This window comes from Triplophysa dalaica, chromosome 13, assembly GCF_015846415.1.
Source record: "Triplophysa dalaica isolate WHDGS20190420 chromosome 13, ASM1584641v1, whole genome shotgun sequence".
NCBI classification, from domain to species: domain Eukaryota; kingdom Metazoa; phylum Chordata; class Actinopteri; order Cypriniformes; family Nemacheilidae; genus Triplophysa; species Triplophysa dalaica.
Window position 1 is genome coordinate 12570894 of NC_079554.1, and position 27726 is coordinate 12598619.

At 42.3% G+C, this 27726-nt stretch overlaps 2 protein-coding genes across 2 annotated transcripts; one reads left to right on the forward strand and one right to left on the reverse strand.

The window, feature by feature from the left end:
• Nucleotides 1-46: 46 nt before the first annotated feature.
• Nucleotides 47-15782, reverse strand: capn3b (calpain 3b). Its single transcript, XM_056764322.1, has 21 exons — nt 15428-15782; nt 14024-14093; nt 13058-13176; nt 12548-12681; nt 12278-12446; nt 12058-12141; nt 10395-10558; nt 10065-10225; nt 9769-9926; nt 9588-9599; nt 9276-9365; nt 3053-3171; nt 2462-2524; nt 1762-1828; nt 1614-1671; nt 1337-1401; nt 859-927; nt 660-738; nt 467-583; nt 278-336; nt 47-175 (listed from the first exon to the last, which is right to left on the reverse strand). Exons 1-21 carry the CDS (start codon nt 15680-15682, stop codon nt 149-151), a joined length of 2139 nt encoding a protein of 712 aa, XP_056620300.1. The 5' UTR covers nt 15683-15782; the 3' UTR covers nt 47-148.
• A 796-nt stretch (nt 15783-16578) lies between these two features.
• On the forward strand, nt 16579-27647 carry nrbp1 (nuclear receptor binding protein 1). Its single transcript, XM_056764235.1, has 18 exons — nt 16579-17244; nt 17895-18216; nt 18379-18501; nt 20324-20425; nt 20523-20612; nt 21004-21044; nt 21270-21364; nt 21455-21538; nt 22232-22290; nt 22386-22484; nt 22629-22761; nt 22873-22960; nt 23051-23101; nt 23268-23403; nt 23809-23862; nt 23957-24020; nt 25689-25744; nt 26571-27647. Exons 2-18 carry the CDS (start codon nt 17980-17982, stop codon nt 26664-26666), a joined length of 1608 nt encoding a protein of 535 aa, XP_056620213.1. The 5' UTR covers nt 16579-17244; nt 17895-17979; the 3' UTR covers nt 26667-27647.
• Nucleotides 27648-27726: the final 79 nt, after the last annotated feature.

A 27726-nucleotide genomic window follows, 5' to 3' on the forward strand; every position in this document is an offset into this window, starting at 1 on the left:
GAACTGAGTCATTGTTCTTGTAGCTCAAGTTTAAGTTTGTATCCAGACAACAATTCTCTGAAGAACTGAAACCGTTGGAAATTTTCACAACACTGGTTCAATTTGTCTGTGATGCACAACTGAATGGAGCTGAAATGGCAGATGTTGATTAGGCGTACATGGTCAGCTGGAGCCACTGTGCACAAAAATAGGCACATGTTAGAAAGACCAATAGACTATACTTTGATTGTTATATAATATATGACATACTATATGTGCTCAAATATATGCAGTTTACCTCAGAAACATTAAGCTTGATAAGGCCATCTCCATCATTGTCAAAAGCTTTAAATGCCCCTAGAAAAGAATTCACTTAATTTGAAAAAGCTACATAAGAAAGCATGTCTGGTCCTCAGCTTCTCAAACCACTAGAACCGCCAAATATTGTAGATAAATAACGTTTGAAGATGATTCAATTTACACTTACTGAACATTCCCTCGAGTCGCACTAGGCAGCTAATGTAGCTGTCAAAGTCCAGTTCCAAGCGTTCATTAGAATAACGCATGGCAATAATATCAAAGAGCTGATTGTTGAGTTGGAAACCTGAAGTACAGAAAGATTTCACAGGTTTCAGGACATATAGAGTTCAGTTTCCCAAAGATGTGGCTCTGTGTCTCACCTGCATCATTTACTGCGTTTCTCATCTCAAAGCTGCTGATTGTACTGGATTTATCTGTGTCGTATCGTGTGAAAACCAGCTGCAAACAACATGTCTTGAATATTTGCACCGTGCATGTGATAAAATAAAACTACTTTGATGCTACAGTGTTTCCACAGGCAAATTGTAAAAGTGTTTCAAAATTAAAATGTAGATATACCTTCCACTGTTTAATCTTGTTCCATAAGTGCTTGAACTCTTGAAGATTTAGGTGTCCTGTTCCATCAGTCTTATGTGATATGGTTAGGGTCAATGGATCAGTGTGTCAAAAAAAATTGTCATTTAGTCCACTAGGGCGAGCCACTCAGTAAAGGAGGATGTTCGAAGTAACTGAAACGCATTGCTTTGTTTGTTAAAAGAGTCTTACACCTTCAAAATGAACCTTCACATCGTTTGCCCAACCTTGTCATTTCAAACCGGTATGACTTTCTTTCTTCCACAGAATACCAAAGAAGATATTTTGAAAGTATGTTGTTAACAGCCTCCCGTTCACTTGCATTGGTAAAAGTGAATGGGGGGCTGTGTTCTGCAGAAAAAAGAAAGTCATACAGGTATGAAATGACATGGGACATCAATTTTCCTTTCGAAGGTGAGCTGCTCCTTAAACAGTTTAATAGCACAACAGTAGTAAAGGATACATCCATGAGAGCAATCATACTTCTACAGCTCTCCAGACTGAAACCTTCTGTTTTCAGCTCTTTGTCTGAGAAAAAGAAGTGTTACTGTGTTGCTTAGTTGTAAGATAATTGCATTAGCAGTGAAATAATATGGGTTTGATTCTAAGAAAACAAACATACTGATAAAAACGATATGGCTTGAATGCACTTTAAAGCACATTGGATGAAAGTCTAATACATTGTATTACTAATGTAATGAAAGTTGCAAAATGGTTGCAAAAAAAAAAACTTCCCTCACGTTTGGCAGTCGCTCTGTTAAGGACAGTCCTGAGTTCGTAGGCGTTGATCTGCATGTCCTGCCCAGACCACAAAAACAGATAATTCACTATTCGAGGAATGTGGTTTAGAGGTGAGGGTATAAAGTTTAGACTTGAATTTGCACTCACATCTCCAGCAATCTGTTGAAAGATGGACCTGAACTGTTTCTCCTCTTCAGTTTCTTCCTCAAGAGGCCTTACTAACTAATTGTGGGAGAATTTAGAAAACATTGATTTACGGGCCATATAAAAACATAAATTGTGTGTCTTGACTGTATCTTCTGTATTCCACAGAGGAAAGAGCCATAAGCAGGTTTTGATGAGGGTGAATGATGACAATTTTAATTTTTTGGTAGCACATCCATTTAATATTAAAAAGTCAAAGTCATTCATTTACCTTGATTTTCTTCTTGGCATCTGTCTCCTGGTAAAACCATGTAAAACATGTTAGAAATTACATTAAATTCAAATAAAAATATGTATTATATGAAATAATAAATAAAAATATCAAATTATAGCTGGTGTTAATGGGTTAAAAAAACATGAAAATGACTTGGTCTCGCTATTGTTTTGCTTTTATATGGATTGATTTGTATTGCAAATTCCAAATGATTCAAGAGAGCCCAGGCTGGCTGTTATGGTGAATCATTTATTTAAAAAGGTATAGAGACAATAGCCCTGTTCGACTTGACACTTTGCCGCAAGACCCGACAGGTCAATTCTAAAAACCATAAAAAGTTTGCTTTAGAATCGCTCTCGCGGTACTTTGATGTCACCGCCTGTCGGATCTTGCGGCACAGTGTCAAGTTGAACAAGTCTATCACTCAACAAGACCGACGAACACAGGTGTTGACTCACCACAAGCCCCGCCTCAATTTCGGCATCTATAACCCTGTGAGAAAACATGCAGCTGTCAGCTAAATGCATAGAGGTCAAGAAGTCACTTTAAACATGCTTCACTGTAACATGTGAAACTTTAATGGGATACTTTAATAGGAAACACTATAATCACTTTAAAGGTCATGAACGGGTAAGCAATGCATATACATTCAAATATAAATACATGCAGGAACATGATTTCTAATTGAATGTGCATAAATCTTAGTTAAACAGTAAGGTATGAGATATATATTGTAAATGTAGTCGCGGATAGGCACCATTGTTATTCATGAAGTGCAATGCCTGATCGATCAAATACCTGACTGCTATTATATAACTCTTCGTAGATAAACTTTTTTTTTTTAATCAATTATTGTGTCCTTGATATTTAATGAAGTAAAATGATAAAGTTACAGTCAGTGATATATAAATGTCAACTTTATCATGCTTGACAACTATTCATTTTATTTATGTAATTTACTCAATGAAATGACTGAATATCTAATTTAAAGTTTGACAGAAGGAGAGTTTTATTACTCACTCTGAGGTGCTCCAGTTTTCAGAGAAGACCCTGAGAAGAAACTCACTCTCCTTATGAGGATCAAAAGTGGAGGGAATGATGACATACTCTCCTGGATTTAGACAGAAACGCTCTGTTCCCTTTCTGTCGGTCTCTCGACGTTGTGTCGAGAACGACAGATGGGGTTCGCCCTTGAGAACCAATCAACTCTGACTACTATAGAAAAGGCCAATGAAATTTGGCGAATGCAATTTGCATGCCGGGCTCCGCCCCCGGAAATCCGGTATAAAAGGAGGCCGGCGTGCAGCATTCACTTACCTTTTGTTCTTCAGAGCCATCGCTCATGAGTACAACTCAGGATTCAATCCTCTACAACTACACGCTGGTGCTACGACGTGTTACAGCGGATCGTCCCTTCCTGCAGCGACCTTCCCCTGGGCGTCTCGGCGGTTCCGGAGGTGTTAGAGATTTTTTCTAAAAGTCCTTTTCAGGACTGACTGAGCATTCTCCAGCGCGGCATGTCCCGCTGTTCTCTTGGGTGCGGCACCCTCATCGAGGAGGGGGATGGACACGATCGCTGCATTAGGTGTCTGGGCGTCCAGCACACTGAAGCAGCGTTCGTTGACACATCTGCCTGCACTGCGGGCAGATTGTCATTCAGAAGTTGCGGTCACGGGTGGCTGTCTTCCTACGGGAACCAGCCACCATTTCGTCTGCTACCCGGGCTGTGACATCTGTGGCTACGGCCCCGATGACCACCCACGTTAGCAGCGTTAGTGATACGGGGAACTCTGCGAACGTAAACCCGCCAGCCAAGTGCTCACGGGCCGATCGCACCCCGATTCGCTCTTCTGAACGTTCCCCAACCGGCGGTGGCATACCGTCCGGATCCTCACGCACACACTCGGAAACGATGTGTGACGTAGATGAGATGTCGCTCGCAGCATCGGAGGGAGACTGGCATCCGACTCTGCCGAATCCAAACTCCACCCCCAGCGGTCGAGTTCAGGAGGAAGCAGAAGTGATGTCATCCGTGCTAACCCGGGGATACGTGGTTCCCGAGGTCGGTGCGCGGTGCAAACCGCGCCCACCCCGGGTGCCATGTTTTTCCCGGAGGTGCATGAGGAGCTGTGTAAAACTTGGAACGCTCCACTCACGGACCGTTCCAGTGAAACCAGCTCCGGCTCCCTTACTTCCCTCGATGGTGAGGCAGCCAAGGACTGCGTCGAGATCCCCCGGGTGGAACGTCCGCCTGCGGTGCACCTGTGCCGCGGACGGCTACCACCTGGGGGGGGATCGACCACTCCTACCGTCCAAAGCACGTAAGACTTCGGCATCACTGGTGTCGAAAGCTTGCGATGTTGCGGGCCAGGCTGCCTCCTCTCTCTATGCCTTGGCCATCCTGCAGGTCCGCCAGGCCAGGGCGTTGAGAGGGCTCCACGAGGGTAAGGCCGACCCGGGTATAATGCAGGATCTCCGTGCCACCGCTGACAGCGCTCTACGGGCGACTAAGGCGGCGGCACGGGCCCTGGGTCGGACGATGTCCACGGTAGTGGTCCAGGAGAGACACCCCCGGCTATACCTTGTGCAGAAGAGTGACAGCAAGGAAGTCCGCTTTCTTGATGCACTCATCTCGCAGGGTGGGTTGTTGGTAACACCGTCGAGGACTGCGCTCAGCAGTTTTTTGACGGCGAAGCAGACAGTGGCAATTAACCACATTTTTTTCACGCCGCGACTCGGCCGCCTACAGGCCTCCGAGATCTCACGTGACGTCTGCTTCCCTGCAACCCAGGACCCTTTCGACATCGGCTCCGGTTCCTGTGCCCCCACAGGCGGCACCCCGGAAGCAGAGGTCGAGGGGGAAACCTCCACCCCGTCAGCAACCTCCTCGCGAGAAGGGACACTGACGGGAAGACCCCAGGGAGAACAACATCGGGCCCGAACCTTCACAGCCACGGCTCTGATCGGTCGGTACGGGACGACTCCTGCCTCGTCACCAAAGCCGGGCCCTTGTTAGGGCTTGGCGCCCACTTACTCACTGAGTTTTCTGTTCTCCCCGGGTTTACTTGCAGCCGATCGCACACTCCACTGGACTGTGCTCGGCGAACCGACCTCACACCCTGGCGAGGCGTGAGGTCGTACACATACGACAGCCGTCACCACTCTCAAACCGACAGTGCGTGCCGTTGTCCCGCCAGGCAGGTAAGCAGGCGGAGCAAAAACCTTCCCTCCGGGGACTCCCCGCGACATGGTTAGCTCCGCCAGCCGACGAACCACCCCCCGTGGGAATGATGAAGCAGACCGTCCCCTTGGTCACCCTGTCACAGTCCCTGGGAGCTCGAGAGCTGCCCACACTGTCTCGCTGGCTAATGAGGGCGGTCCGTCTTGGTTACTCGATCCAGTTCGCCAGAGACTCACCCAAGTTTCGGGGCATCATCTCTCCCTCTGTCAGAGGCAGGGACGCCTCCGTACTTCGGGTAGAGGTCACCACCCTTCTGGCAAAACAGGCATCGAGTTCGTCCCTCAAAACCAAGATGTTCAGTGGGTCACCACCCGCACTTCATCGTTCCCAAGAAAGACGGCGGGTTGCCCCCAAAGGCTGCGTACCCTGAACAGAGCACCTTCACAAGCTGCCATTCAGGGTGCTCACACAGAGGCGCGTCCTGACATCTATGAGGTGTCAGGATTGGTTCGTGGCAATCGACCTGAAGGACGCTTACTTTCATGTCTCGATCCTCCTCGACACCGGCCGTTCCCACGGTTCGCGTGCGAGAGGCGGGCATATCAGTACAGAGTCCTCCCTTTCGGTCTGTCCCTGACCGCCCTTTCTCCCTGAGAGGAGGAAGGCGAGCGGGTACTAAACTATCTCAGCGACTGGCCTATCTTGGCACACTCGCGAGATCTGTTATGTACACAAAGGGACCTGGTGCTCCGGCACCTAGGTCGATTGGGACTCCAGGTCAACCAAGAGAGGGGCAAGCTCTCCCCAGTGCAGAGCATCCTCTTTCTCGGTATGGAACTCAACTCTGTCACCATGTCGGCACACCTGTCCGCAGTTGTGCCCAACCAGTGTTGAACTGTCTGAAATGAACATTTTAGGCAGACAGCGGTCCCCCTGAAACAATTCAGAGGCTCCTGGGACACATGGCGTCCTCGCGGGCTAATACCCCTCGAGTTGATGCACATGACACCGCTCCAACACTGGTTTCAGAGTCGAGTTCCGAGGAGAGCGTGGCACACCGGCAGCAGGCGCATGGTGATGCCGCCCTGCTGCCGACGCACCATAACCCCTAGTCTTTATGACTTTTTCGACGGACTCAGGTCCCTCTGAGCAGGTTATGAGGCAGGTCGTGGTGACGACTGAAGTCTCCCTGCAGGGGTGCGGTGTAGTGTGCAACGGGCACGCAGGTGGGGTGTTGGACGAACCCCCGCCTGCGCTGGCATATCAATTGCCAAGAGTTGTGGGCTATGCTACTTGCACTGAGCAGGCTACGGCCTCTCGTGCGAGACATACACGTGCTGTTCCGAGGACAGCACTATAGCTGTAGCGAATACAGATCGTCAGGGTGGCGTTCGCACACAGCAGCTAAACACAACTTGCTCGACGCCTCCTCCGGTGGAGTCAACAGGTGACTCGTTCCCTGCAGGCCACACACCCCGGGCAAACTGAACTAGACAGCCGACGTGCTTTCTCGCCAGTTTATGCCTCGTGGAGAGTGGCGACTCCACCCCCGTGCAGTCCAGCTCATTTGGAGGCTGTTCGGGTAGGCCCAGGTAAAACCTGTTCACCTCCCGTAACACCACCATTTGCCCGCTTGATAGTCCCTGCCCTCGGCACGGATATCCTTGCGCACAGCTGGCCGCGGGATGGGCGGAAGCACACCTTCCCCCCCCAGGAGCCTTCTTGTACAGACTCTGTGCAAGGTCAGGGAGCAGGAGCACCAAGTGTTATTGGTTACACCACACCGGTCTAACCGCACTTGGCCTCAGAGCCGATGCTCTGGACAGCGACTCCCCCTGAACCATTCCCCTGACAGAGGACCTGCTCTCTCAGGGGAAGGACACGTTCTGGCATCCCAGATCAGACCTCTGGAACACCCATGTCTGGTCTCTAGACGGGACGAGAAGATCCTAAGATGGCTACTCCCCCTATACGGCTGAGACCATCACCCAGGCTAGGGCCCCATCTACTAGGCGGTTACACGCCTCTAGACGGTGCCTCTTCTCGTCCTGGTGTCTTTCTCAACGAGAAAGACCCACTGAGGTGCTTGATCAGGATTGTGTTCCCCTCCTCACGAGACTGGAGACTAACATCTCCCTTCCACACTGAAAGTGTATGTAGTCGCTATTGCCACTCATCACGACTCAGTCGGTGGAAAGTTTCTAGGGCAACACGACCTGGTCACCAGGTTCCTAAGCAGCGAGAGGGCGGAATCCGCCTCATCTCCGCTCCATACCCTCTTGGGACCCTAAGTGGTCCTGGGGAGCCTCAGGGCCCCCCAAAGAGCCCCTCGGAGGTTCCGATCTTCCTCATAGAGTAAGACGGCCCTCCTGACGGCGCTCACTTCCTTCAAGAGGGTAGGGGACCACCGAGCATCCTCCGTGTCCCTGGATTGCCTTAAACTCGGCCCTGGAAACTCTCACGTTATCTTGAGACCCAGGCCCGGATGCGTGCCCAAGAAGTTCCCACTACTCCCTCCGGGGCCAAGTGGTGAACTTGCAGGCGCTCCCCATAGGGGAGGAAGACCCAACCCGATTAGTGTTGTGTCCAGTACGTACTGGACCGCACGCAGAGCTCTGAAGCTCTGACCAGCTCCGTGTCTGTTGGAGGACAGCAGAAGGGGAAGGCTGTCTCCAAACAGAGGCTGGCGCACTGGGTCGTGGACGCCGTTACGACGGCATTCCGATCTCAGAATCTCCCATGCCCATTGGCAGTGAGGGCTCACTCCACACGGAGTTTAGCCACCTCCTGGACACTGGCAGAAGCGCCTCTCTAGCAGACATCTGTAGAGCTGCGGGTTGGGCTATGCCCAAACACCTTCGCAAGGGTTAACAACCTTCGCGTAAACCCGGTGTCAGCCCACGTCCTGCGTGGCGACATGTAGGACTGGCATCCGGGGGGGCGTATGCCTGCGAAAGCACCTTTCCACCCTCTAACAGGTTGGGTCAGTGTGCTATTTACCTTTTCTTCTTACCCGAACACATCGCTAAGAAACTGGTACCTCACCAGCCTCCCTTCTTACCCAGACACTGGTTAAGAATAGGCATTCCATCCATCACCAAACAAGCACCCCCTGGGGGCTGGCTGGGCAGAGCAGCCTTCCCCCTTAGGCCGGGATACCATGTGAGCTATCACAGATAGCTCTAACCGGACCTAGTGCTACCGGACGTCTGTAACACCCCCTCCGTGGGCTGTTCCGTCTGATGTATCCTCATGAGAATGGTTCCCACTCCTGGTAACCCATGAGCTTCCCCAGGTGGGCCTCCACCTCGCGGTTAACTACTCAGTCCGCACGTTCCATGCGTTCTCCTCCAAGGACGAGACCATACCTATATCCACCATATTCCTCCCCACGGGTAGGAGGTGGCCTCTGTAGCGCTTCTCTGATTAAGAGTCGCGCTTACCCGGTGTAAACTGATCTGGACGGCCTCTCGCCTATAGAGAGCTAAGGCCCCGTCCGTGAAAGTTACCGGTCAGGGCTGTACCCATCTTTCTCCAAGAAAGCTCTGGAACCCCCCGACCACCACACTGGAAGGTTACAGTCTCACGAAAGCTTCGAGATGACACGCCCAGGCTTGTTACCGTCGCTTCGCTAGAGATTGTGACGCGATACAGCGTTGTGGCGTTTTCCATAGGCAACCCCATCTGTCGTTCTCGACACAACGTCGAGAGACCGACAGAAAGGGAACGTCTTGGTTACGTATGTAACCTCAGTTCCCTGATGGAGGGAACGAGACGTTGTGTCCCTTATGCCACGAACACGTATCGTATTCTGCTGCAGTTTGAGAGGTCTCAGGCTCTTCAGAACAAAGGTAAGTGAATGCTGCACGCCGGCCTCCTTTTATACCGGATTTCCGGGGGCGGAGCCCGGCATGCAAATTGCATTCGCCAAATTTCATTGGCCTTTTCTATAGTAGTCAGAGTTGATTGGTTCTCAAGGGCGAACCCCATCTGTCGTTCTCGACACAACGTCTCGTTCCCTCCATCAGGGAACTGAGGTTACATACGTAACCAAGACGTTACTTCACGCATGTTGACGTAAGATTTAGCGCGGGCTTTTGATGCAGTATAAAGGAAGAAATCTTTTGGCAGCGGTTGTTGGTTGCCTTTCATCTGCAATGACAGAGAGATAATTCAAATATAGACAGTGAAATGTCATGAAATGCCGTGAAAACTTTATGGCATTGGTAAAACATCAAGTGGTGAATATTGCGTTTCAGTTGTAACACATTTAAGGGTAAGCTAGCAAAGAACAGTGGTTAAATGTTTATATGCATGAAGCCAGACAGACAGGACATATACTGTATGTAGCCTCTTCATGGTGTGGTCCTATACCTCTTGAGGAACCTGGGAAAGACGGGACAGAAACGGTTGAACTAAATCAGCAACAATCATTCAAAACATCTTAGATAATATTTTTTTTAATGATTTGGATAAATACCTGAAGTTGGCTAATACAAACTAAAAGTTTATCAAACTGCAAATAAGTAGACATACTATCTAGCTACACATTTACCTCATAGATGGCGAACCCAATGTTGTGTAGGGTGCCACCTGCACAGCGCTCGCTACGTCTGCCTTTCTGCATAAGTGCCACCACCACAGTGCAGGTCTTCCGCTTGGCATCTGTCTCCAGAAGAATCAGACGGTACTGAGGGTTCGTCCAGTATGTGTCTGGGACAGGAGGTAGTAAAATGAATGATATGGGTATAAAGAGTCAACCGATATTTCTGTTGCTATGTGTATTATCAGCATAACAAATTGATTGACAAAAAAATACCAGAAAGTTTAATGTAGTCTCATTGTAGATACCTGGAAAGTTTCTGCAGCCCCCAGCAGAGCATCCTCTTACCCATCGGCCCTCATGCACGGTCACATTCCACTTCAACATCTGGTCATCCTGCAGGGTGTCTGGAGTGAGATTACAGATCTCCAGTTTTGTGAAGTTCTTTTGAAACTCCTCAAAGCCCATCCTTGAGTTGAGTACAGTCGGAATGAGTCCTTATAAGACAGCTTCACTCTCAAACCTTTATGCGTATTTATGAGTATCACTTTGAGTATCAAAGTGTCACATGGTGTGTCATTACAGGTAAAGAAAGAAGCAATATTTGAAACAAAGATGAATCCTGTGGGAGTACTTACCAGAACTCTCCTCGTTCTGTGGGTCGGAGTCTCTCTTTGTCCTGTTCAGTGGTGGCTAGTGCAGCCCATTCATCAGACCTACAGGCAGGAGGGGGGTTTACTCCCCATGGGTCTCGTACACGAACAATACGGATCTTTAGGTCCTTACTATCCTTACGTTTACCCTGAGAAAAGGTTTTTGGGTATTATTTTGAAAAGAATGGCCTCACATTCAGAATATTGCCAAATAAACTACCAAAGCCATTTAGTTTTGAGAGACTTTAGTTTCCCCATACAACACTAGAAAGAAAAAAGACTTTAATGTTGCATACAACAAAATGTCACAAGACAAGTAACCCGAAAACTTAATCAATTGACTATATATGACCCTGGACAACAAATCCTGTTTTATGGGGTTCATTTTTCGAAATTGAGATGTTTACATAATCTTAAAGTTGAATGAATAAACTTTCTATTGATGTATGAGTTTTTAGAATATGACAATATCTGGCTGAGATACAACAGCTTAAACTCTGGATTCAAAATATTGAGAATATTGCCTTTGAAGTGGTAAATCAGGGGCACTGTGGAAGGCCATCCACTCACATAAATAAAGTTTTATATTTAAGCTAGGAAATATTCAAAATATCATCATGGAACATGTTCTTTACTTGATATCCTAAGGATTTTTTGGCATACAAGAAAAATAGATAATTTTGACCATAAAGACCATTTTGTCTTTTACTAAAAATTTTACTCTGCTACTTTACACTCAAAAGTTTACATACCCCTTGTACAATTTGGAAAAAGCTAAAACATTTGGAAAATAAGAGGATTTTTGAAAATTAAGGTTTACTATAAATTTAGATCTGCCCTAAGCAAGTTATTTCATAAAATGAATATACAGTTCATACTAAAGCATAATAACTGAATTTCTAAAAATATCAGAGGGCAAAAGTTCACATACCCCTGATTCTCAATACTGTATGATGTTACCTAAACAATCAATGACAGTTTTTATGTTTAGTCGTAGTTGTTTAAGGGTTACTTGTTTGTCATGAGCCATCAGACTGTTCACTTATCTTCAAAACAATCACCCAGTCCTCCACAATCTTTGCTTTTTCAGCGATTCTGGATATTTGACTCATGTCCAGCAGTAATGTTGACACTGAGTTTTACATTGAGGACAATCAAGAGACTCATACACAAAATGGTTCTGGTGTAAAGAAAAATTATATATCAGTTTTTTAAATCCTCTGAAGGACATTAGTGATTGAAAAAATAAGATGTATAAATGAAACAATAACAATTAACACCAAAACCACTTTCAGAGGTTTACACACACCTGACTTTAAATGAATGGTGTTGACTTTGTGGGCAGCACTGAATTTTTCTATCTATTGTAATAGTTGTGAATGAGTATGAAATAACTTCCAAATGTTTCAGCTTTTTCCAGATTTTGCAAGGGGTATGTAAACTTTTGAGCACGACTGTACACAGTAAATGAAAAACAATAGGTACCTAATATACAATAAAAAATGTGCATCCACTTTCTCAATTGATTTGCGGATTAGGTGTTTTAAACTGACCTCTAAATGACATTCAGCCCTGATTGGGATTGTATATGTGAGCGATGTAGTAAATGTGACAGATACTCAAATTCTCAAGTGCATGACAGTCCCACCTGCTCGACTCCAGTGACTGAGTATGCATGTCCTCTCACAAGTCCAGATACAGTTTTTGTCATCTGAGCAGTTGGAACCAATGTCTGTGTCGCATGAGCCAAAACATTGGTTAAGTGAAAAGCAGTATGTTAAACTTAATGCCACCATAAGGCACTGCATTTAAAACATAAATGAATCAGCTGGTTAATAGTCCTTAACTATAGTGGGTGGGCTACTTACATCTATCGAGCAGCCCACAAGGGACCCTCTCTCTAAAGCTTTTCTCATAATATGGTACAACTCTTTGGGTGCCTCTGAAATTTCATAAAACTCAGTCACTCCTCCGGTAAAGTCCTCCATGGCCTCCAGTGTGTTTCCTCCTTTTAAGGCTTCATAAGAACCGTGTAGCCTGGGTCCCATAATTCAAACCATCAGGTTTAGGTTCATAATTGAATTGGTACATGCAAATGATCTTTAGAATACCACAAAATACCATGATAATAAACTTACTTTGCATATGCCTTCTCTAGAAGAGCACTCCAAAATTCATTCTTGTTTCCAGATCTGGTGAAGACCAACTGGTTTTTATAAGTTGGAAGTCGATCGTCTACCACCACATCCACCCACTCACCATAGCGCCAGAACTATAAGTATAAGACAAAAATAAGTTTATGTTTAATACCTTTGCGCTTCATTCATGAAATTAAAAGAAGCAACTTGGAGATTTTAGTGGCATCTAGTGGTTGCAAATTGCAATCAAAGGCTCCAACCCTCCCTTCCGAAGTTTTAGCATATTTGCAAAAACACACTCTGTGGAGCAGTTTGTCCGCTTAGGGCTACTGTAGAAACAACATGGCAGATTCCGTGCAAGGGGACCCGCGGTGTATGCAGATAGAAAAAGCTAATTCTAATGTAATAAAAACATAACGCTTCATAGTTATGTATATTTTTTTCCATTTCTGTCAATAGATCCTCCTAAAAATATACATGAAGGCTTTGGTTTTAATCCTCGTAATTTACCTGGAAATGGAAAATGCCTGCATAGTTTTCGGAGAAGGTCTGATGATGTGGAATCACTCGTTGCAGCAGTACTTTATTCAGAGTCAGGCAAGCTATGGCAGCCAGCAACCAGCAGTCTCCTACAAGAATTATTGGACAAGTGTAGATAAGTTTTACTAACGTACATCTGACAGATCGGCAGAAAATATTCAGTTTCAATATGATTTATTATCACGCAGCTCTCTGGAATACTCAATTTACTTGAGTTGCCACCCAGTGGTCTAAATTGCCTCATTATAAAAAGGATATTTCTTGTCCTAAACTGAACTCTAGATGACTTTTAAAACCCTTCATACAGCCCTATGGACCATAGGGTGCACAGATGAGGAAGCCAAAGATCAGATTCCAACATGCATATACAGTACATGCTTGAAATTACTTATTGATCCAAATAAAAAAGCGGGTTATGAAGTTTCATATTTCAACGTTTCTAATTAATGGTCTATTTTTATTACATTCAAATTAAAACCCCCTACTACTCTACATTTGGTAGAGCATGACACGTCAATGTCAGGATCATGGGTTCAATCATGGAAACCCAGAAACCTATCAAACCATGGTTATTTGGACACGAGGTTGATAAATGAATAAAATGCACAAGTGTACTGTGCAAAATTTTAGAGCACACAAAATGACATTACTCTATACCGCAAGAATGGGTTTAACTTTCTGTCTCATCTGGATCAGAACATCCCACCAGATTTATTACACTGTATTACACTTGACCAATTCAGCTGTGTATGTCAATCATATTGTGTCTCTCAATAAGTGCAATGGAGATCAGGCTGGTCTTTGTTTCTCCAGAGGGAATTATAGTAGGTGCATTTAAACTCTAAAGACTTCTGATATGATCACCAGGTAAGGAGAGAAAAACATAAGTTCCATATCATGTGTCATTAGAAATGACATGCATTTGTACTTTCTTACCCAGGTCCCCTTGGCAGATATCTGTCCTGTTGGCTCCCCCGAGAATGAACTGTGGATTGCTACAAATCTCCTGTTCAGGAAAGAGAGTACTTTTGGTACCATTTATTTTATATGGTCATTCTGTTAGACTTTTGATAGCCTCACAAGAAGAAACAACTAAGATGAAGTGATGATTTCAGCACCATAGCATTTAACAGCTGCCACGGATAATGATATTCACTGCCAATTGTTTACAAGCTTGGGATATCAGGGTAAAATAATGTAGGGTATGCGTGTCCATCGAGACATTATTTTTAAAGTGTTGGTTAGGATATGCGAATTGCTTGACTGTTTGAAGCACCGTCCAAAAATTGTTTTACTGACTTGAAACGGAAACAGTAACCTGATTCTAAACCATGACGAAGCCAGTCACGATACAGCAGTTTTAATATACAAGCAATGTAAACTTAAAAGTCACACAGGTCAGGTTTTTATAACTCACATGAAGATATGTTAGGCTTCATGTAGTATCTTGAAGGCAGTATATAATATAAAAATGGTTTAATAATGCATATAATTAAACATTTATTGAACTGAACTCGGGTTTGTGTGTACTGTATATACAGTATAAATCCTTTATAATGTAAAACCAATTATGCCTGTATGAAAATAATAGAATAAAAAACAAAACCACCTGCACATTATCAATAATAACATCCAATGCATGTACTCAATTCTGCATACAATGATTTATACAGCCTTGTGGAAAAGCTCATCTTCAGTAAACGCTGTTCCAAAATAGTGAGGACAAGAAATAGTCTAAACCCACTGACACAAGTCCATCAGATTGTTGTTATGGCAGAGGTCTGCTTTAGAATCAGCATTGCACGAATTTGCACGTCAGCTGCCTGACACTGTAAAATGTGTAAACTTCCTGCCATGTACGGAAGGATCAATGCCACATTCTTATGACACGCCTGCAGGAGATAACTCATTTAATGCCTTGGCATTGCTGCCTTTAGTTAGTTTAGTGAAGTAAAAATAAAATCCTAGTTGCTTTTGTGATAAAAAATCAAGATAAATCCCACTTGATCTATAGAATTTATATACAAAGTATTGTATCATCAGCATTGATTGTAAATGTGACTAAAGGTTTGGAAATCATTGCAACACAAATATGGGTTTTTTAAAAAGCAAAAAAAGGCATAATAAGAACATTGCAACTCCAAGTTATGACAAGCAAATACACTGCAAAAAAAAACTCAACTCCAAAAAACAATTGACATCACAAGTAAATGCATCCTGTTTTATGGATATAAGTAAGACTAACTAGACCAACTTACAAAATAACTTTTTGGAATGCAAAAGATAATGTAAAGATGCTACACAACCTCATACAGTGCCACCTTAAGGTCATTCACTCACCGCCGGGCGCTTCCATTCTAACTTCAGAGGGAACTTTTCATTGTAAAAGAGAGAGGAGTCCCGAGCAGGGAACAGCGGGTCTTCAAAGAGCACCTTCTTACTCGCGTATTTGTCTTTGAGCTCCTCAAAGTCCTTGAGTCGCCTGGCATCTTTAACTGCCTCATTGCGACTCAAAATGGCAGAATAAGTGTTGCCAGGGGCAGCTTCAGTTATTTGCACAGATTTTTCAGAAACTTTCCCTTCTCTTTCACTCATATTGATCTTTTTGGAGTCCTCTAAGGTTGGTGAAGGCAGATAAAAGGGAGAATTTAAAACACAGTGTCAATCCACGTCAGCTTTCTCAGAAGATCTGCCAAATCCTTCTTCCAGTCCTTAGTTTCTTTATATTCTGGTGCAGGCTCAGACCTGGTCATGTACACAAATCAGCATTTACAATAAGTTAAAAGCTTACACCACACATGCTCACATGCATATGCTTGCATACACACTTACTCCCAACCTACATTTAGCCTTCCCTCTTAGAAGCTAATTCTATTTATAGATCTCCTAAAGGGACGTGAGGGTTTCTCGCTTTCGGTCTGTCATGCTGTCCAGCTGATGACCTCAGGCATTTTCAATGCAGATGATGGGAATCACAGAGATTCGATCAAAGATCTGTAAGGAAAACTCTGGGACGCAATACCATGAAAACACAAGGTTTACACATCAGGACATGTTAAAAGTAAGTTGACCTTCCTGGATCTTTTGAAAGAAATGTAATGCTTTAAATTGAAGTGAAAAAGTGAAAAAAGTCAAAAAGGAATTATTGTCATTTTAGCTATATACAGTCTGTACACAGTAAATGTTCCTCCAAGACCGGTGTGCTTTAAGACAACACAACACAACACAACACAACATTAACTGTATAAATAAATTGTCTCACGTATATTTTAAATATAGAATAAAAACTAAGATAAGAACTAAGCATTAAACACAAACTACAAGACTACACAGGAATACTGTACATAAAATACATGTGTGCAAACATTTAATTTGTTGTTTTCATTTTGCATTTTTAATGTGTGTTGTGTGTAGGCCCACTCATCGCTCATGCAGAACACACGGTTAAACACGAGCGTCTCCAGCAGATGTCGCTGTGCGCACTCGCCTCTGATTTATTTTACCCTCACTTGATAAACGACAGAGGAGGTTCATTCAGGAATAAAGCGAAAGCTCGCTATCTAAGCTCTCAGAGCTCTCGCCATTTCCCTGTATTTTTGCGGGAGACCTTGATGGATATTTGATCAACCGTCGCATACTGAAGTCTTTTAGGAGAAGTCGTTCCGGGAGTACTTTAAGTGAAAGCGATATCCGGGAGTGTAAGCTTTTGCGGCCATCCGTTTAACCACGTCAAATCTGTCAGCCAGCAAATTCACATTTTTGGCGGTTGTGTTTTTGCTCGAGCCTGAAATCTCTCAGACATTTGCTACTTTTTCCTCTCATCGATCGTATCGTCTTACAGAAGCTGTTTTTGCTATTAATTCTGTTGTTATACCGAAGGCCGCAGAGCTAACTTGCACTGCTAGCCTCGTTCCGGTGTAACGTTAGCGGCTAAAGAACTAAACAGTTTTTCGTGTTTTATTTCGTTATTATTGTTATTTTTGGACTTGTAATAAAGCTCAGAGATCATACACGGACGTACATCACTTGAGGATTCTGTGTTTTTCATCTTTCTCTGAGGACCTTTCTACCTCTGTGTTGATACATTTAGCTAGTGACGATCAACGTTAGCTGCTTCCGGCGAGCTGGATACGCCACTCATCTCAGGATAAACTACAGTAAGATTATTAAGATTTACTGTTTAATAATGTGCATAGTAGAGTTTCTTTCGCCTTTATTTATTGTCGTTTTTTAGTGTGTGTTTAACACTCGCACTGTGGTCTGGGTTCAATTGAGGACATCACGGATACAACCCGCAGAACAATGTAAACAGTAAACCAGATATCTAACTTACTAATGTTTCAACAGCTTTTACACGTTTGTTTGTGTTTTTGCCATCAAGTATAAAGTGTTAAACGTTTTTTGTGTTAAACTTGGAACTGAAAATGGCACAGTGACACCAAGTTAGCACTTATAATCGTCATTTCCTGCGTCTGTTCTGATTTGTCGTCCTTTAAAACTTGGTCAAGTTCAAGTGACGTTCATAGTGTGCTGTATAATGTCTTCTTTTATAAGTTACTTTATTTATTCTGGCTTTTTTCATACTTCTATAAATAGAGCACACTCATAATGAATGATAATTTGAATACATTTATTTGTAAATCAGACAGCTATAATGTGAGTTACGCACTTACAGTCACTTACAGTATGTGCAATATGACATGTCTTGGCATACATTATTACTAACAGATAAACTAGCTAAAGGAAAAAAAAGGATATTAAAATGCAGTTTATGTTTAACAATAATCTAACTGTTGAATCTCTCCAGCAGCTCGGTGCCTCCTGCCCTCGAGGTTGAGCCAGGCTTCATTTTTGTGGCGGTTCAGGTCAGGGCTCTCAGTTATCATCCAGTGATGTCAGAAGAAGCAAAACAGACCTCCGCACCTGCCCCTGCGTCCACGATGGACGTAAAGTCCGATTCCACAGCCTCACCACCTCCAGCTCAGGGGGTTTCTTCAGTGTCTCCCCCCGTATCCACCGTGACGCAGCCTGCACCACCCGCAACTGAGGATGAGGAGGAGGAGAGTGAAGATGAATCTGAGATTCTGGAGGAAAGCCCCTGTGGGCGCTGGCAGAAACGGAGAGAGGAGGTACAGATCGTTGTGCAGCTTATAGACTTTAATTTGATCAGTTGTTTTAATGGTTTCATACCACTAAGGCTTTTATTTGAGGGAGAATTTATGGAAGTTTTTATAGGTTCATTGCGGTCAGTGTGTTTTTTAAGTGTTTTAAAGCTTTTTTTGTCACCACAGGTAAACCAGCGTAATGTACCAGGTATCGACAATGCTTACCTTGCAATGGACACAGAGGAAGGCGTGGAGGTGGTGTGGAATGAGGTCATGTTTTCTGAGCGGAAGAACTATAAAGTACAGGAGGTACAACTAAATCTCTCGGTCTTTGCTCGTTTCTTATTTGTTATGGCAAAACTTTCAACTGAATGTAGAAAACTGGCTGAATATTCATATGACCCGAATAAAAGTTAAAATATGAAGCATATTAGAAACATAAGAGCATGTTAACAAAGAAAAAGTCATATTTGCTCATCTTCCTATTTGAAGCCCATGAAATCATATTGAAAGTTTTTTTCATTTTATTAAGCCATAAGGATATCAATAAACTGATAGGCTCCTACGACTAAATTCCAATTTAGAAGATATAACCATTCAAATTCGACAGTCTGACGTGTGCACTCAGAAAAATCTTGAAATTCCATGACATCACGCTACACTTCAGTCTCTCGTTAAGTTCTCGTCCAATCAAATCTGCTTTAGAATCCGAAGAGTTCTGCCCCTTCACGGAAGCGTTGCCTCAAATCAGCCACTTCTTCTGCATTTATGTATTTGGCAGATGCCAATGCGACTTACATTGTATTAACCTATACATTTATACTTTGGTGTGTGCAATCCCCTGGGATTGAACCCACAACCTTGCGTTGTTACCGCAATGCTCTTACCACTGAGCTAAAGGAAAGCCTTGTTTCTTTAACGGTATTCATTTTGCGTTTGCATCACGAAGGCAGTTGCGCGTGAGTGTCCTCCGGTTCAGAGACATCATAGCACAGAGCCGATCATTGGCGTGATCATATGCGCAAATCCGCTGTGAAAACAAAAGTTTCTGACCCGTTTAAAGTCTACACCAAATGTTGTAGGTTAGGGCTCTATGGAAGAGATCAGACATCGGAGCCTTGATGAGGAAAGGAGAAGACAAACGGCAGTGTCACTCACTAACGTAAATAACAAGCTTCAAATGACTCATCACTGGTATCAATGATCTTCCTATTCTTTTCCAAGACTTTTAGACCACTGTGACTATTATGCTGTTAAATGCAGCTTTGCCAGGCTGACTGTGTGCCGTAAACAAAACGCTTTTAGTTATTTTAAAAGAGGGCGGGGTCACTCGATAGATCTTGTGTCTCTGCATTTTTCTGTCGAAACTACGTCTACACATCAAATAATGCTGCGCGTTCCAAAGCGTTGCAGTGGGGCTTTAAAAATACCAAAGCAGGATATGTGAGCAGTCTGAGCACACCCAGCATGAGGATTATCTTATTGATACTTTGCACCAAATATAAATCTGTTGCTTCCTGTATTCATGATTAGTTATAGAGAATGCTATGAACTTGGATAACCGCTGATTACTTTACCACGAGTCATATAGTGCAGGTTGACTTTTTCAGAGATTGTGAAGAGAAGTGTGTTCGTAATCCTTTTCTCGGGTGCAAGTTTCCCAAACAAAGTGGTCTGACCTGTTCGATGCCAAGTCTTTATAGAAACCGCATTCTCCCTCAGAGCCCTCAAGTACTAATGGATAGAATTATAAGGAAAACATTGAGCATGGTTATGTAACTATGTGGTAATGGGTCTCTTAAGTTTTAAAAATGTTAAAAGGTCATCCATAAGATAGCTTATTGCAAACTGCCGTTGCCTGGAAGCACTATTTAAACAAGCTCTATTCATTAATGTCTGGCATAGAGTCGTGGACAGCCATCTGTTTGGCCCGTCCACATACTGCACCCCCTCACCTCTCTGCTTGGCAGACCCTCACGATGGAATTCAATAATTCATTTAAGAGGTTGCTTTGAGAAAAGATTTGCCTTTCACGTTGTTGATTGCATTTCCGTAAGCGCATGATTTGTCCGTTTGAGTTAAACGGTTTCCTAAAAGATTGATCTGACAAATTGAATATTTTGTTTTTCAGGAAAAGGTGAAAACAGTGTTTGATAACCTCATCCAGCTGGAGCATTTGAATATAGTGAAGTTTCACAAGTACTGGGCAGATGTGAAAGAGAACAGAGCCAGGGTGAGACACTTTATTATTGAGGAACTCATTATTTTAAAAGTGCCATTTAGAGTATTGTAAGATATTAAAAAGATTTTTATCCCCCACCATCTTTTAGGTTATTTTTATAACAGAATACATGTCCTCTGGGAGTCTTAAGCAGTTTCTAAAAAAGACTAAGAAGAATCATAAGACCATGAATGAGAAGGTATGAATGCTGCTGTTTTGTCTCATGAGAATTGCTGGAATATTTGTCATTGTTGACTGTGATTTGAAGTATGCAGTCGCCTAATGTTAGTATGTGTGCTATTCAGTTAGTATGTGCAGTACTGAATGCAGTTATTTAAAAATCTGAATTATATTATTGGGTTGCACCTATACAGGTTTAACTATTATGTCTTTATATTTTAATGGTGTATTATTGTAAGCACTGTAAATGACTTTCTCCAGTCTTTGTATATCCTTATATAAGTCATGTCAAGTTATTAGGTTAATATGGCTGTAAAGGAGTTAAAAATCCAATAGTAATTTCAAAACCGGACGCAGACATGTGTGCTCAGATATCACTGTTAACTCTTTATTGTGATTTTTTTTTTTAGGCATGGAAACGTTGGTGCACTCAGATATTATCTGCCTTAAGGTGTGTATGTTCCCCTAGCTCTTAACCAGAGATCATTTATGTTTGTAGTTTGTTCTTTCTTTAAATGATTAGTTGTATTCACCAATGAAATAGTGCGAATATATTCTATTTTATATAGAATATAAAAAAATATTTTAGGTTGCCGTAATGTTGTATATTGTTGTAATGCTTTCTTTTGTAGAGATCTGTTGTATTGTGCTCAATTTCTCACCACTTTCTTTTCAGTTATCTGCATTCATGTGAACCCCCAATTATTCACGGGAACTTGACCTGTGACACCATCTTCATTCAGCACAATGGACTTATTAAAATCGGCTCAGGTGGGTTAAAGCAAACACTTGAGGATGGAAAGACTTGAATCTTTTTGCAGTGTTATAAGCTTTGGTATTAGAGTTTCTGTGTCTTTCTAGTGGCCCCAGACACCATCAATAACCATGTCAAAACTTGTCGCGAGGAACAGAAGAGTTTGCACTTCTTTGCTCCAGAGTATGGAGGTAAAACATGCTGAACTAAATAACTTTGGGAAACTTTACATTTCATTGAAGTGGATGATTTTATTCCAAACAACTAATCTGATCTATCATGGTTTGTGTCATACATCCTATTATATTGGTTATGGTAAAGAACCGTTATTATTTAGTTTTTGGTTGTCAAATTATCATGTAGTCATATTAAATCACTTTCCTTTTGGGTTCCATAAGAGAAATGTTAAGCAGAATGTTAGTAAGTGGAAGCATATACCTTTTTCACGCTGCCGTGTTTCCGAAGCATACTAAAGTGAATGTTTCTCTCCAAACAGTGTTTAAAGTTTTGTTTATATTATTAGTAAGCACTGCTCTGAAAACACCAAAAACGTAGAAAGGAAATTAAATCCAGTAACATCATGGGTTTAAATTGTGCTTTAAATAAATGTACGCAACTTACGCTGAACCGGATATGCCTCCTAGTGTCTGTGAAAAAGGCATATTGCTCCACGTTCACCTCTATTGTGAATTGAGAACAAGGAGGAAAAATAAGGCATCACGATTCGTTTTCTATTGTTCCAACATGAGGATTATAAGGAAAGTTTTATTTTATGGAATTATGAGCTCTTCAGTCCACCGCAATGACTTTCTAGTCTTGTTTTAGTACTTATGTTCTTTGATGGTGTCTTAGTACAATTTGTCCTCTTCCCTCATCAACTTCAGCTGTTGCCAATGTCACCACAGCCGTGGACATCTATTCCTTTGGAATGTGCGCCTTAGAGGTGAGCAATTTGTTTAATGTGGGCTTTGGATCCTATCAGGGCATAGTATTGTCCGCACCAGTCATTCAGGTTTTTTTCTCACTTTGTTTTTTTAGATGGCTGTGCTGGAGATCCAGAGTAATGGAGAGTCATCATATGTGTCACATGAAGCCATTAATAGTGCCATCCAATTTCTGGAGGACCCACTGCAGAGAGTGAGTACAGGAGCAAACACAGTTGCTTGTAGAGTCAAGGGGCTTTATTTGATTAAATAGGTTATTCATAAAAGTTGATATGCTTGTTGTGACTGCAAGTCCCGTGTTGCTGTTTTTGACGCATGTTGTGTGGGTGTGTTTTAGGAGTTTATTCAGAAGTGTCTGGAGGTTGACCCCAATAAGAGGCCCACAGCCAGAGAGCTGCTTTTCCATCAAGCTCTGTTTGAAGTGCCTCTTTTGAAACTACTGGCTGCGCACTGTATCGTCGGTCACCAGCGTGAGTCACTAAGATAATCTAATTGCCATTCAGTCGCGTATGTGACCTTTATGAATGGGATACGACTGCACTCAACCTATTCAAATAAAATTTACTTTGGCTGGATTCTAGACATGATCCCTGAAAATGCTTTGGAGGAAATTACCAAGAACATGGACCCTAACCAAGTGATCTTGGAAATGAAAGAGGTCCAGCTAAAGTGAGTTGCATAGATTCTTTTGGTTTTATGTTGAAGTGGATCAAATAAACTGAAGGTTAATGCTTCTGTAATCCTGTCTCTTTACTTTAGACTCTCCCAGTTTCCCGCATTGGAGCTTGACAAGTTCCTTGAAGATGTGAGGTGAGCAGTTTGAAATATAAAAGATCTCAAACCCAACTAACCCTACATACTCCAATAAACCAGCTTTTATATTCTTCCAAAGTTCTGCTTTAGTCATTCTTGCTTACATCAAGCATCATTCATGAGTGATGTCATTAAGACCGTGCTCTTGATTCTCATACTGCAGGAATGGAATCTATCCGCTGACTGCATTCGGCATTCCCTGCCCACAGCAGCCCCAGCAGGAGGCTGTCAAGTCCCCCATTGTACCACCCTCCGTCAAAACGCCCACGCCCGAGCCTGCAGAACTGGAGACCAGGAAGGTGAGAAATGGAATGAATTAAGGAGCTGGTTAATGGGGGAGGGTTTACAGTTTTCTCACCTTCCCCTGCTATCAGTCAGAGTCTCTGTGTGCCTTATTACATGGTGTATATATCAACAGTTTCCTGTTGCACTTCATTTAACAGTACCTGTACTTACAGTGTACCTAAGAATGAACTGGGTAGTATAAGGTAACTTCATGGTATAAGTTTAGGTTTAGAGGTAGTGTCAGTAACTAGTTATTATTTTTACTGTCATATGAACACAGTATGCACATGGGAAACAGGACTGTCAAATAAAGTGCTACCTAGTTTCCTCTGAATCAAATCTAAGTGGATAGTGACAGTCAGTTCAGCAACTGGACTGTTATTCAGCATCTGTGTTAAAGACGATATGTCTTTGTTAAGGTCGTACAAATGCAGTGCAACATTGAGCCTGTGGAGGAAGGAGCAAAGCATCATGTAAGTATTTCTTGCAATGTTGGGCTAATGTAAACTAGACTTGAGGTAAAACCAAGTATTTTACATTCATTACTTCTCACTTTTTCTTTTACAGTTGACGTTATTGCTAAAACTGGAGGATAAGCTGAACCGACATTTGAGTTGTGATTTAGCACCAAGTAAGTAGTTCATCAGTCTAAAGCCATTATGCTTATACGTAAACGGTACAGGGCTGTTCCCACAAAATGCTACTTTGCATCTGAAAACAAAGGATCACAGATGTGCTTTTGACATGTTTCGTGATGTAAGGAATACCGTTTCCAGAGGCTTATTGCACAAGGCCGATTTGGTTTTTACCCAGGTAAGTTTGCGTTTAGTTTGAACATACTCTGAGTTTTTGGGCTCAGGAAGGTTTATTGGTTTGGCGCGGCTTTTGTCACCATGGTAACTTGCACTACACAGCTAACCTGCTCCGGAGCATGTTTAGTTCTTGGTTAGAGATCGCAAGCTAAAACTGGACCAATCAGCTCTGAGCAAAGTGAGTTCTGACACAGTGAAGCCACTCCCCTTGTTTCTTACCTCAAATTAAAAATAGTTTAAGGTGTTAAGATGTAAGAGGAAAATCTTTTGCTGCTAATTGTTTATTATATTTATATTTTTTTGATTATAATGATTTATAACTCCTATAATTATTATGAGTTTAAAATATTATTCAATTAATAATAAACAAAGCACAAAAATAAATATAACTGTATACTGTATGAATAAATACAAACATCAGTATATAAAGTATATTGCACGCGCCTCATGAACTCTGGATATAACCTGGGTTGACAGGGAATGTTTATACTAAGCGTTGTGCAACAGCTGAACCCGACTCAAACCAGATTGGGTTTGTCTGGTTTTGTCAAACCGAAACTTGCTCTACAACCCGGAATTTGTTCATCTCGCTTTGTGCAATAGGCCGCTGGTCTTAGCCTTTTTTGCCATTTATGAGCACTATTTATTTATTTGACTTAAGTTTAATAAAAAAGAGAAAAGGGGATTATGTACATTGGGTACAATTTATCAGCATATTTAGATAAAAGTTAGATAAACTCTTTTCTACTGACCTTTTTTGGTTCACAATAGCTAGATAAGAATTAAAACTACTTTAATGGGTGAATATGACTTTCTTCTTGAAAAATAATGCTCTCGAAGTTATAATACCACATACCATTTTACTTCCAAGTGGTGGAATCACATCGGTTCTCTTCAGAAGACCATTGTTAAGACCAAAGAGCCGTGTCGAGCAGTTCTTTGATTGATGGATGCACTTTTTGGAGCTTCAAAAAGTCGATGCCCACTCACTCCCATTCTACCACTTGGAAGTAAAATAACACGTAGTATTATAACTTCGACTGCATTATTCTTCAAGAAGAAAGTCATATTCAGTTAAGATGCCTTGAGGGAGAGTAAAACCTTGTGAAACTTTAATTGAATTTAATATCCTTTTAATAGCACAAATAGTTGTATGAATGTACCTCTTCGGTCTCCTCTAGTATTGTGGTTTGTTACAGCCACATTAAGGCTTACATTTCATTGGCCAAGCATTCACAACTGCATACTTATATACAAGATCTCTCTAGTGTTAAGCTTATATAGTCTTTGTGCAGTGAAACTTCTTTATTACACAAGCTTATTTATGCACTGTTTTAAAACTGTGACTCAAGGGTAAACATCCCTACCTAGTGGTGTCTTGCATCATAATGAATCATCAGAATACGATTTTAGAAAAGTGGACAGTGTTGACATGCATTGCCACAGTACTGCTGGAAGCTAAGATGTGTGCTCTTGTGTGTTTTTAGATGAGAATGTACAGGAGTTGGCTGTGGAACTGGTCCAGCTTGGCTTCATTAGTGAGGTAAGAGATTTCTGGATCTGCTTGAGATATAATACACCTTCTGATTATAAAATTTGATGAAGGATTGGATGGCATTCTGACATCCGTATATAATTTCGATAAGCATGGATCTCGTGGCGTTCATTTTTTGGCAGCGTATTAGCAGTGTCATTTTTCTTGCAACTGATGTGCATTCTTAGTTTTTATGCCAAATAGGATGACATTGCACTTCATGTGTGGGCAATTAGATTTTTTAATAGCTCAAACTACTGGTGGTATTACACAATGTTCTGGCTCAGGTTTGTTTATTTTTTTAACCAGTTGCGCCAACATTTTTAATAAACTGTTTCAAGAAATGAATCAATAAATCAGTTGTTTGTTTGAGGAGATGGTTGGAGCAGTCACTGATTCCTGGAAAAGTGAGGATGGGAGAGCGCGATGACATAAACAGCAAGCTAATAAGAACCGCAAACAAAGCCGAGATCATGGATAAGCTGTCCCAAAAACCAGAAATAACACTTTCTCGCCTTTATTAATACTCAGACTGGGGCCAACATAACAAAATACCACAACGGTTTGGCATCTCAACACTAGTTCAAGCGTCAGCTATACCATCTGTACCACATGGATTTTTGTTTGGACTGTCTTAAGAAGGAATAGTAGATTTGGATGTACAGTAGTGTTTGCGTTTCTTGTATCACATTAGAAGCATTCTTTTGATGAATTCATCTCAATGAATCGGTTTCGAATTAAACTCACCAGCTCTTAAGCTGTATTTGCTTCTTGCGTTCAATACAAAGAGTCTATTTCTTGTTCTAAGATATCTGTTATCTTTGTCTCTCCTAAGGGGGATCAGCCACGTCTCACAACCGTGCTGGAAGAGGCCTTCTCAAAATTCTACAGCCGTAACGGCTCTCTAAATCCTGTCACCGTTTCTTCGTAGCAGAGGGTTGAATCTGCCAGCTTCTCCACCATTTTATCTTCACGCACGGGACAGAACTCTAGCGCTCCATCACTCAGAGGATTGTGTGAGATCTGCAGCCAGAGATCCAGATGCCTTGAAAACAAAACAACCCCTACACTCTTGTTTTTCACACCACTTTATGTGGCGGAAAGTGTTGGCTGATAGTTCCCATATACATTTATTCTGTCAGTGTAGCAGTCTGCTTCTGTTTTAAAAGAAGAAAAAAAATGACTTGGTTATTATTTAAGTCAGTATTAAGAGCTGTTTTCGGAGCGTTTTGCTTAAATTATGCGTGGGATCGGCTACTTTAAGGATTCGCTGAAGTGCAAACCTTATGTTGTCTTTTTAGGCACATGTTTTCAGTTGGTCTCTCGAGTCTCCCGCTGTCATTTTTCTTCGTCAGAGGAATGGGTTTCCATTTTAATGAGAAATGTACCTTTATGGTACAAATGAATTGTTAACCTACGCAAGATCCACTCAGACTGTGAAAGGAAATGGGTTCCTCGAAAACAATGAAAGTTAAAATAGCAAACCGATTATTTATCTAAAGGCGTATGATCTATCTTTAAATGTTTGACTTGCGGCGGCTGTTTTATTTTTCATCCTGTGAATGTATCTTTTTTTCATGCTTTCTAAGAGAAGGGCACTTGATTTTGTTTTTAGATTTTTCCTTGTTTTCTCCCACGTATGTGACACGGTTATGAGTTTCAGTATAAAGATAATGATCTGCAGAGCTCCAAATGTGTTAAAAATGTGCCTTCAACAAAGACACAATCAATCTGTGGTCAGACCCATTGAAACACTTGTATAGTTTTTTTTTACATTGTGCAGATCCTGTATTTTTTTCAGCCACCATCTGGTCTGCATGCTAGTAACTGTAGAAATTTTATGGCACATTTGCAGCATATTAAAACTCCAAACATATGCTTGTTACCTCAATAAAATCCTAGTTCAGCTTAATGGTACATCAGCCTTTGTCTGTTACAAGATGCTAATTTGAACGATGCATGAAATATGCGATATCCAATTGCTGTCATTT

What these genes read in the sequence shown, in the direction of transcription:
- capn3b (XM_056764322.1), bottom strand. Translation starts at nt 15,682, where the DNA reads ATGAGTGAAAGAGAAGGGAAAGTTTCTGAAAAATCTGTGCAAATAACT. An exon ending in TATCTGCCAAGGGGACCTGG is followed by an intron (nt 13,177 to 14,023) that starts GTAAGAAAGTAC and finishes TAATTCTTGTAG; the next exon opens with GAGACTGCTGGTTGCTGGCT. An exon ending in TTGTGGGCTGCTCGATAGAT is followed by an intron (nt 12,142 to 12,277) that starts GTAAGTAGCCCA and finishes CATGCGACACAG; the next exon opens with ACATTGGTTCCAACTGCTCA.
- nrbp1 (XM_056764235.1), top strand. Translation starts at nt 17,980, where the DNA reads ATGTCAGAAGAAGCAAAACAGACCTCCGCACCTGCCCCTGCGTCCACG. An exon ending in ATAAGACCATGAATGAGAAG is followed by an intron (nt 20,613 to 21,003) that starts GTATGAATGCTG and finishes TTTTTTTTTTAG; the next exon opens with GCATGGAAACGTTGGTGCAC. An exon ending in TGGAGGACCCACTGCAGAGA is followed by an intron (nt 22,485 to 22,628) that starts GTGAGTACAGGA and finishes GGTGTGTTTTAG; the next exon opens with GAGTTTATTCAGAAGTGTCT.